This window comes from Gossypium hirsutum, chromosome A12 (assembly GCF_007990345.1).
Source record: "Gossypium hirsutum isolate 1008001.06 chromosome A12, Gossypium_hirsutum_v2.1, whole genome shotgun sequence".
Lineage (NCBI taxonomy): Eukaryota > Viridiplantae > Streptophyta > Magnoliopsida > Malvales > Malvaceae > Gossypium > Gossypium hirsutum.
Window position 1 is genome coordinate 87546999 of NC_053435.1, and position 10844 is coordinate 87557842.

The following is a 10844-nucleotide window of genomic DNA, read 5'->3' on the forward strand; positions in this document are numbered from 1 at the left end:
ACCTCTTTCCGCAAACGACTTTTACGAGCAGCCTCACGATTTTGTGCAAGACGTTTTTGTATCTATAGATATTAAAGGTATAATGCACAAAGCAGATTAGAACCTTATTTAAGGTAAACAGATCATATACAAACAACAATTAATACAAGATATTCTATGAATTTAGCAGCTACTGAATGAAACAGGTTTGGGGAACACACAATTTTCCATTAAATTAGATTTGTTGAGATACTGTGCAAGTTAATTGAAGGACTGGATCATCATTGACAAGACAAGAAATTAACAAAAGAGAAGGCCTCGTTAGCTAGTTGAAAAAAGAAAAAGGTCTCCTTGCTAACATTATAAAATCAGAAAACATCTGCCATTAACATGCCCAAAATATTTGGCAGAAAACACCATAATTGCATCTCCTAGACTCATCTTAAAAAAAGAAGAAAAATAAAAATAAAAGAACCACAAGTCTTCTAAACAACGGCAAAATAGGAGTGAGAATGAACAAAATACAATTAAAAGCAGCAAAATAAGAGCTTCTTTGTTTACAAGATAAAACAGAATTGAGCCAGAAAACACCATGCCGTTCTTTCTATTCCAACTTTTTTGTGTCTTATCTTCATTTCCAGAGTTCAGATCAAAATGAGCATAAAACACATAAAGAAATTCCAAATTTGTAGCAGATTAATTGGTTGTTCCAAGCTGTTTTACGTTTTTCCCCCAAAGCTGTTTTATTACTTAATTAAAATTTTATTTTCATTTTTTTATACATTTTAACTTTATTATGCATAATTTATTACATATATCTATACTATTATTTAAGCATATTGAATTAGTGTTACAAATTAACCAAACACCAATTCAGTTAGAGTAGTTACCGAAATGCCTTTCCATTATTAAATGAAATTATATTATTCGAGGTTACTTTAGTCTTTTTATTTTAAGAAAAATAAAATAAAATAAAATATGATTTATTTTATTGGATTTGAACTCATGACAATTAGATAGTTAAAATTTTAGATTTATCACTGAACCAAAAATTCATTTTAGTATATTTTATACATTTTTAGTAATTTTGTTAATTGTAGTGCCACAAGCCAACTCAACACTAACTCACGATTGATAACAATAGCATTATCATCAATTGTAGTGCATTTTGTATTGTTAATCTAATGTACTTCATTTTACTCAAAATTTAATTTAATTTTTTTATTTTAACATCACATATTTAAAGTGTTTTCATGATTAATTAGTTTCAAGCAATATGTTTCATTATTTATTGAATGTTAATTTTTAAATATACATTTATATTCTAAATTAATAGTTTTCCATGTATACGCGTATAATAAAATTTCTAATATATATTAATATTTTAAAATTCATAATTATCTTTTAAGCGTTTAGTATTTTGAATTTAAGATATATTTCCCCTCATTTTAATCTTTACATTCCATGGAAATGCCAACTCTCCATGAATTGCAAACCAAAAACCTATTCAGAAGGTATTTAGATTTCAGAATGACCTCATAAATTTGTTTTATCAAAAAAAAATCGGCATTAATATACTTTAATTTTTTGAAACTAAATTGATGATCAAATCACTAATTCGCGATTCGATCTATCCAAATGGATAAAAAAATAAATAATTTAAAAAATTAAAAATAAAAAATTAATTTAAAAACTCTAAAAGTCAATTCAATTAAAATTTTAAGCTTAATTCAATCTGTCTATATCAATTCATAGATAAACTGATTTAATACCTTTTCTTGAACTGATACCTTTAACTAGTCTAATTCAAACAATACTGCTTTTTAAGTAGTTTTGTTCATTAGCATTGAAGGTATCTGAAGGTTAATGATTATGTTTCCAAGCTGGTGACTTGGGGGGGGGGGGAGTATATTTTAAAGTTTAATCAATTGTATGTGTTTATGTCACCAACTTGGAAAGGTGCAAACTGATATCTTCAACTTATAAAATGCTTTTACTGATAAACTGCAATGTTCATATGGTCAAAGCGAACAAGAAAAATAAACCTTTGACGAAGTGGAGAAAGACATCATATGATCCCAGAGGAACCATAAATCTCACATCAATTATGTACTTTAATAAATTCGACGTTCATACCATTTTCAACAACCTTAACCTCCAATCCCCCACCCCCAAAAAAAAAGAAAAAAAGAACAAAGAAACTGTATTTTACAGTTTAGTATGGACAGTAACGTAGCACTTAAAAGCTGCATACTAAAGAGACGGGATTATAATCTATGCTTTCAACAAATCCTATTGTTCAATATTTTGGACAGACAGATCAGATGATTCAGAGGTTTCAGCATGATCAGATTAAGACGAGTAATCTGAAAATTACAAAGCCACCAACTGGAGCAGGAACTTGGAAACAGAAAGAATTACTGTGATTCCAATAGGAAACCTGAGGGAGTTAAGGAATCGAAATTCTTGAAGCTTTTTGCATATGCATGAAAAGAACCAACAGCAAAGGCAACAGTATGGTAAACTATTTCCATAACTTGAGATTGTTAGTATTCTCATGCATGCGGGTGGCTTGAAAGTATAGAACCCTGTGAAACCTATAATGTATTCGCTATTGCTTAGAGTACTACCACTTCCATCTATCCCTGTCTGATAATATACATAGACTTGATCACCTGCCTTCATATCCTCAACGGTTTAAGCTTCAGTTCTGTCTATTTTAGCACACAAACCTCGGCTAAAATGACTAAAACCCTCCATAGATTACATTAGCCATTAAATTAGGAAAATTCCCACCATTTGGCAAAATTGTCCAATAATGACCATCTTCTTTGGTGGCTTCAAAGAACTGTTGATAGCAGAGCTACTTGTATAACAGATTGTAAGCTGGTAAATCCTGTATTCTATGTACATCGTCCAAAGACAGTTCTCGCTGTAGTTGTGTGCGTGTTACTTGTAAAACCTCCTGCAAGAATGAAAATACTAGATAATTAGGGGTTGAAAATTGAAATGACTCATTCAACAAGAAGAGGTGATCCAAATGATTGATATCAAGCAATACATTAAGATTCTAGAAAGGAATCTTCAAGGAGCCAGCTTGACATGACAAAAGAAAGTGCGGGGTTTTGGGGGGGGGGATTGGTCCAATTGGATGCAATGGTTGCTTATAAATCCTTTCATAAGCTTTTCTGTTTAAAAATGACTTCCACATAAACTAATAAAGCATCTTTTCCTGTTCAGTCAACATACAGAAAAAGGAAAAGGAAGAAATAAATGGACAAATTGGATGGTTCATGATTTCACATAAAGCAGCACTGGTATGAAAAAATATAAAAACCATTTAGTTTGGAGTTCCATAGGAAGAAGTTTATCAAGATGTGAATGCGACAAGAGAGCGAGAGAGAGAAAGTACGTTGAACTCCATGTAGGAAGCATGCATAGCAAGCCACTGAGCATCCATCAATTCAAAAGCTACACAATATAGTACATCGAAGGCTTCTTCATCTTCTGCAAAATTTCAAACATTCAGATCTTGAGACCACTTACAAGGAACTGTGAAAACAAAAATCAGTTTCATAATTCCAACAGTGCTTGAGCATAAAGTACTGAGATCCTCGTTCCTGTTACCTCCTAATAGTTTCAGGAAATTTAATCCTGGTAGATTTTTTGGTTTTTCTGCAAAAAACAGAGAGAGGATAGGTCACATAACAGCTAACCTATTTTTACTATGGATCTTAAACTATAAAATATGTTAGCATTCTAACCAAAAAGATCCTCTACACCTGGCAGACCATTCAGAAACTTGAACTATTGACCTCCATGCAAATAGTTGAAAAATATATAGGATAAGATCAATGAAAATATCATTATGAAAGATTGTCCTACCACATGAATAGCCCATTGAATCTACAACGCTTGTTTTCATGAGTATATCAGAGGACACTCAACAATTACCGGAGAATGAAAATTGCTGATAAAAAGGACTTAGAAAAACTTTATTTGAAACTATACTTGTGTAACATATTGTTATATTGAGCTTAAGTTTTTAGAAAACATGTGGTACATGAATAAGAAAGTTTAAAATTTTTGAGAAAACCTGAATATAGATCCAACATCTGAATCAACATAAAAGATACATTGATGCCAGCAACGGCGAATGGGTATTCCCAAGTTGCTCTGTCTCCTTCTTCCTTCAATAATAACCTATGAAAAGATGCCTTCATTTTGTATTTTTATATAATTAGTAAATAAGCCAATTTTCTTGCAAAATCTAGACATATAAAAGGCCAAAACAAAAGAGAAGGCTCACCGGAAAATTTTGGCCAAAAAACAACAAATTTTCAAGTGAGATAAAACCGCAACCCCTACAATGAAAAGTTCACTTTTAGACAAATAAAATTCAATTTTGAATGTAGAAATTAGGGAAAAAGACTGTTGCATTGAAGTGCATTTGCCAATTACTGTATGCCGTTAGTTGCATATCCTTTCCAAGCCTCCTCAGGCAGCAAGTTAAAAAGTCAAAAAAGAAAAAGAATCAAGAAATTTACCGAAAGTCAGTTGATGGATTAGGACCTTGCCACCCCATATCTTTCCACTGTTCAGAGATCAAGCCTGTTAGAACAACATTTGGAAAGGCAATGTGCCACAATTTTATGAGAGCTTTCTGTGACACCAAAGGATCATGAGATCAGTAATCATCTAATTTATACAGGATTTAAATTGATTAAAATGAAACATGCTGAAGGCAGAAGACCCCAAACCATAGCTATTTACAAATTGTAGAAAATTATGACAGATAAAAGAATAAATTACATAGATATGATTTTTCAAGATCTTCTGGTAGGAAAAATAGTTTTTATTTACGACGTACAACCATGTCTGATCATAGTTAGAAATTCTAGAAAACAATATGGATGTTAAAAGAATGAAGTGCCTGATGGTCAGGACGAGTCTCATCAAAAGGTATATGTAGTCGTTCTTGAAGCCTGTGAAGTCTTTGTTCCTGATCAGAATTTGAAAAAAAGTATATCAATTTTATTATCACTGAGGCTGAGAATGGAATTAATATGTGTATGTATATGAATACTATATATACATCAAAACAGATTAGCCTAACAAAATCAATACTTTAGTTCTGCATCAATTTTTCATTAGTGCAGGACAAATGCCACAAATTCTCTATGCACATCATTAAAATGAATACTCAAGAAATGATGGCAAAAACCAGTTTGGTTCTACTCAAGAACAGTCTGATGTTCTATAGTCAACCGTAGGGAGTTGGTTACATGAAGACATTGCATTCACTGTCTTGTAAGAGTGTACGTAAACCTTACCGGATAATAAATAATTGTATAATGAAAAAAAAATTAAACATAAGATTTTGAAGACATTAGAAAATCAGTCCTAATACTTAACATTCTCAATTACCTGAATAGGAGTCAAAGTGTAGCCAAGAAACTTCTCATTGCGCCTGTTTCCAAAGCGATTGAACAGCCCTCCTAGCCATGATTTAGGTCCAACCATAGCATTAGCTGCAACCATACAAGACTGATCAGTGATATTAAATAACGAGTTGTAGAATATTTTGCGAGGCAACGTGCATTTCAATGTTGAAATAAGTTGACATGGTCTTAAACATGGCATGTTACACCCTTTTGAGTAATTTTACTCTTAGTTTCTCTACACTGGAGATGTTGAGACTTGGCATAGAGGAAAGGAGAAAAGAAGCAAAATATACCTATAAAGAACCAATGCTAATAATAAAGAAAGCTAGAAAAACGGGGCAAATTTCTAGGTTAGCAAATTTGAATTAGCAATAGGTTATGTTGTGTTCTACCTCATAAGACTTTTGTTTTCAGCTCTCCTAGTATTTTGAAATGCCAATGACATGTCAGTCTAGAGCTAACTCTACCCATTATCATGGAACCTCATGTGATATATGAAGAGCTCAAGGCAACTCATGAAGTGTCAGAAGATTAGATGATTCTAACTAGTTAAGCTGTACAAATGTTTCCCTCCATTTGGCTACATATTAAGCTACATAATGATGTTGATTTCAGAAAGCATTGTATGTCAATGTAAAGTAGGAATTGAACAAATATACACTTGCATACCAAACATACTAGGTAATGAAGACTATCCTAATTTGGAGCGCCAAAACATTGGAATGCTGAAAGAATTTATTAGGAAAATCTACTCACTAAAACATTGAGCTAACTGTGATAGTAGGTGAGTGGAATTGTGTGGCCATTCCAACTCTTCACCGCCCTTCTTTCGGCTCCAGTAAACTTCATCCTCATCAACCTACATTTCAATTTTCGACAAACTAGTCAATACCAATTAGTTGCATAGAAATAATAGTGGCATTGTCCAGACTGAGAATGATAGGCTGCAAATTCATTAACTTGTTTCATAAGGTTGAAGGTTCAATTTGGAATCTAAACGGTGTATTGTAGATTCCCATGCATATAACTAAGCTCTTAACTATTCATCATATAATGCAATGCATTCATTCTGACATAAAACAGAACAAGAGACATAATTACTAAATGCAGAAATGGAAGAAATATTTTTAAATATAAATAGCAGGAACTCAATGAATATAGATACTCCTAAAGTTATAGCCTTGTTGATTGCAAGCAACCAAGCTTTATATATATATATATTTGAAAAAAGGTTATTGCAAATTCATGAGATTTGCCAAGAGGCAAGCCCAAATTAAGCTTGATAACAAGAACAGCTTAAGCTAACAGTTATATTTAATTAATAGGCTTGTAATAGCACCAGTGATCAAAATCAGAGACAGAAAAAGAGTATGGAGGGCTAGGGGGAGGATTACTCTGTGAAGAGAAGAGCAAGAAGGAAAGCATTGTCGACGCTTCCTTAATCTCATGAGAGAACCAAAAATAAAATATTAGATCCTTGCATTCCTTTTAACCTAACGCAAATGGGAAAAAAAATCCAAAAAGGATTGGAAAAATGGGTAACAAATGATTGCAGTAAACTCATGCGCCTCCATCCCTTTCAACCTTTCTCATCATTCCATCTCTCTGAAAGAGAGACGGGGTCAAGGAATATAATGATGACACAAACACAAAGATACCCAGAAAATGAAAAAGAAGAGTACATTTTGGGTTGAGATAAAAAGAAACATTAAGAAATAAGAGCGCAATCAAAGGTCCTTTTTGCATGTAAGAAAGTTTAATGGCATCCCAAAAGAACAAAGTGAAGATAAAAAGTTTTAAATTGTAATGCAAAAGAAAGAAAGGAAAGGAAGAAAAGTCATAAAAGGCAATAGCATATTCTCTTGTGAGGAAAACATTGACATGCAATGCATGACAAATTAAAACACAGGTAAAAGGAATAAAGAAAGAGTAAAAACATTTTACCTGGAAAGGGTTTGTCTACCTGTTACTGCTAATGCATGTGTTGTGAAGAAAATGGGGCCCGATTGCCAGATGGGCAAAAGTGTGGGGCAAGAAGTGATAGAGAAAGGAGGAAGAAGAGAGAGAAGATGAAGATGAAGAAAGGCAACATGTTTGGGAGAAGGAATTTGGATACATCATAGATGCAGTGTTATTGTTGTTTATTGTTTCTCTCTCTCTCTCTGCCACGAAGTTCCCGGATCACTTGCCTTCATCGTAGCACTCGGGAGGGATGGGGTGTTATATATTTTTATACTTTGGCTACCTACTAACTTTATAACATAACTCTATTTCCACTTTAAAATTTTTCATCTTCACTCCCTATTTGGAGAAAAGAATTACAAAAAATATATATATCAATCAATTTTGGTGAAATTTCCTTTTTAATCATTTAATTATAAAAAATTATATTTTAATTAGTGATATTATCGACTTATAATATTTTGGTTACTCCTTTGTTCGTTAATAACTGTTTAAGTCTTATCAAAAAAGTGAGGTGTCATATTAATTCAATGGTGACAGCTAAAACATTCAATTTGGTGCTTGTATAACATTTTTAACAATAATTTTGACAAAAAAAATTTTTTAAATTCTAAAAATATAAAAAATATATATTTTAAAAAATTCTGAAAGTTCATATTTATTTATTGAAATTATAAAAATCTTTTTTAAAATTATAATTATATAAAAAAATTTTAAAATTTCATACAAATTCTAAAAAATATATAATAAACAAAACACATATTTACATAATTATATAATTTTTAGAACCTTTGAAAGCTTCATTCAATGTTTCCTAACTTTAATTTCAACCGACAAAGTTGTTTTCACAGCATCAACACAAAGGTCTTGCCACGTTTCAAGTCCAATGGCAGGGATTTTAGTTCAAATGCCTAATACATAGGAATTCCCTAATATCCAAGATTTTCCTTATTCACCCACCAAACAAAAAAAAAAAGGTTGGCTAAAAAAACACCTCTAACGTGCTAAAAAAACACCCTAATTCTCCTTTTCCGTGTAATTAATTACAGCATTTCTCATTTCATTGGATGAATGTATTTCTCAATAAGTCTTTTTATTAATACAATAATTAGAGTCAAGATCTTAAATTAATGTGATCCAAAGAAATTAATGTGTTCCAAAAATTAATTAGTACATTTTCCAAATATCTTTATTTTCAACATTTTTAAATTAATTAGTGTAATCAATTTAGTCCCAAAAATTAGAGTCAACATCTTTAAAAAAGGGAAAAATTAATTTTGTTGTAATTAGTACATTTTCCAAATATCTTCATTTTCAACATCTTAAATTAATTAGTGTAATCAATTTAGTCCAAAAATTAGAGTCAACATCTTAAAAAAGGGGAAAATTTATTTTTTTTTGTAATTAATACAATAAATAGGCAGAGTTATAGATATATGTTTATTTTGATGAACATTAACAACACCCTAACGTAAACTCATATTATTATTAACAAAATTAAGTAAGTCCTTCTCACTACACTCTATTATTTGTAATTTTATTTTTTATAAATTTGTTCTAAACTGTTCTTTATTAAAATCTATTTTTCTAATTTTTTTCTTTTTTATTTATTAATTCTTGTATAAATTAAAATTTGTTTTAAATTTTTATAACTACTGATTTTTTCATCATAATTTGTAGTGTTCAACAAAAGACGTCGAATTTTTACGGAAGTAACTTAAATGAAGGCAATGAGATCTCTATGGCGACATCACCATTTTTTACCGATCAGGTATAATATTTATCATGATGTTAATATTTTTTTATCTTCATAATATTTAATATTTGTTAACAAAATTATTTAAATTTTAGGTGTTCGAGTCTTGTGAAGAGCTGATGCAATGGGTGCAAAACACGGCATTCTCTCTTGGTTATATCATCGTCACGAGAAGATCAAAAGCAAAGGAAAATGGTGTGGTGTCTTACGTCACACTTATTTGTGACCGTGGCGGTGAATACAAATTTAAAGAATCAAGTAAAAAGTCTGGCACCAAAAAGACCAACTGTAAATTCCAATTGGTAGGTTCTTATTTAAACAATATGATGGGTGGACATTGGGGGTGATATGTGATCAACATAACCATCCACCTGCACAACATATGGAGGGACATGTTTATGCAAGGCAGTTGAAAGAAAACGAAAAACAATTGTTGGTTGATTTGACGAGTAAGAATTTTACACCACGTGACATATTATTGACACTGAAGGAGCAGGACGAGAATAACGTTTCTACACTAAAAACCATATACAATGCACGGCAAAAGCTTCGCTCGTCCCAGAATGTCGGTAAAACTCCAATATAGGTTCTTATGTTGCTTTTGAATGATAAACAATTTTTTACTGAGTTTTCAGTAAATAATATTTCAAATGAATTGGAAAATCTATTCTTCATTCATCCACGATCATTGGATATATGGCGTGCATTTCCGCACGTTTTGATTGTAGACGCAACGTACAAAACGAACAAATATGATCTGCCTTTTGTTCAGATTGTTGGCATGACTTCAACCAACAAGACATTTAGTATAGCTTCTGCCTTTATCATTAACGAAAAGGAGGAGAACTATAATTGGGCATTAACATGTCTAAAGTTGACACTAGAGGGGTGCATGTACCCACGTGTTATTGTGACGGACAGAGAGTTGGCACTGATGAATGCATGCCAACAAGTTTTCCCCGATGCCACTCGGTTACTATGCAGATGATACATTACTGAAAATATTAAAAAACATTGAAGGTGGTCTATCAAGTCGCAACATAAGTGAGACTCCTTTCGTTCTATGTGGACTGTACTCGTTGAATCTCCAATGTAGATATTGTACACTGAAAACTATAGAAAACTCCAATCAATGTTGAGCGAATATCCAGGTACAAGCCTCGTTATTCTATAAATAATTGTTTATAGTTTTAGAAGATTTTTTATACATAACTAACATTTATATAAATTCAGATGTTTTAAAATATCTAGATCAAGTGTGGTTAAGCAAATATAAGGAAATGTTTGTGTTGGTCTGGATTGATCGGCATCTCAACTTTGGAGAACGAACTATGAATAGAGTTGAGAGCTAGCATGAAAAGCTAAAGAAATACCTTTGTGCAAAAAATTCTTCTTTAGATAAATTTGTTGGTTGTATCGATCAGATTGTGAAGTCTCAACTTACATCGATATATGTAAGTTTTGAAAATAGTAGAGTTGTCCTTAAACACAGACACAACTTACCGTGTTTCAGATTATTGCGGGGTTTTGTGGCACTTGAAGCTCTAGATATCCTAGAAGGGGAACTTCAGCGGTGGAGTAGACATCACCTTGACTCTTCAAACTGTGGTTGTAAACTATGTCACAGTTGTGGGTTACCATGCACTTGCATGCTATCAGTCTACTTGAATTCAGGTGGCATATTTAACAATTATTTTCTAAAT

At 31.9% G+C, this 10844-nt stretch overlaps 1 protein-coding gene across 2 annotated transcripts; it reads right to left on the reverse strand.

Annotated features, from left to right (window-relative positions):
• Positions 1 to 2039: 2039 nt before the first annotated feature.
• LOC121210944 (ELMO domain-containing protein A) lies at positions 2040 to 7600 on the reverse strand. 2 transcript variants are annotated; one of them, XM_041082985.1, is made up of 10 exons: positions 7368 to 7600; positions 6180 to 6282; positions 5407 to 5510; positions 4913 to 4981; positions 4527 to 4642; positions 4289 to 4343; positions 4076 to 4196; positions 3607 to 3654; positions 3392 to 3486; positions 2040 to 2944 (listed from the first exon to the last, which is right to left on the reverse strand). In XM_041082985.1, the coding sequence occupies exons 3-10, from the start codon at positions 5500 to 5502 to the stop codon at positions 2843 to 2845; spliced, it is 702 nt and encodes a 233-aa protein (XP_040938919.1). In that variant the 5' UTR covers positions 5503 to 5510; positions 6180 to 6282; positions 7368 to 7600; the 3' UTR covers positions 2040 to 2842. The 2 variants fall into 2 exon arrangements, with proteins under 2 accessions (XP_040938919.1, XP_040938918.1); XM_041082984.1 differs by lacking the exon at positions 7368 to 7600 and adding an exon at positions 6818 to 7255.
• Between the last annotated feature and the right edge of the window lie 3244 nt (positions 7601 to 10844).

What these genes read in the sequence shown, in the direction of transcription:
- LOC121210944 (XM_041082984.1), bottom strand. Translation starts at nt 6,871, where the DNA reads ATGAGATTAAGGAAGCGTCGACAATGCTTTCCTTCTTGCTCTTCTCTT. An exon ending in ACACTTTGACTCCTATTCAG is followed by an intron (nt 4,982 to 5,406) that starts GTAATTGAGAAT and finishes AATTCTGATCAG; the next exon opens with GAACAAAGACTTCACAGGCT. An exon ending in TTTTTGGCCAAAATTTTCCG is followed by an intron (nt 4,197 to 4,288) that starts GTGAGCCTTCTC and finishes TACAAAATGAAG; the next exon opens with GCATCTTTTCATAGGTTATT.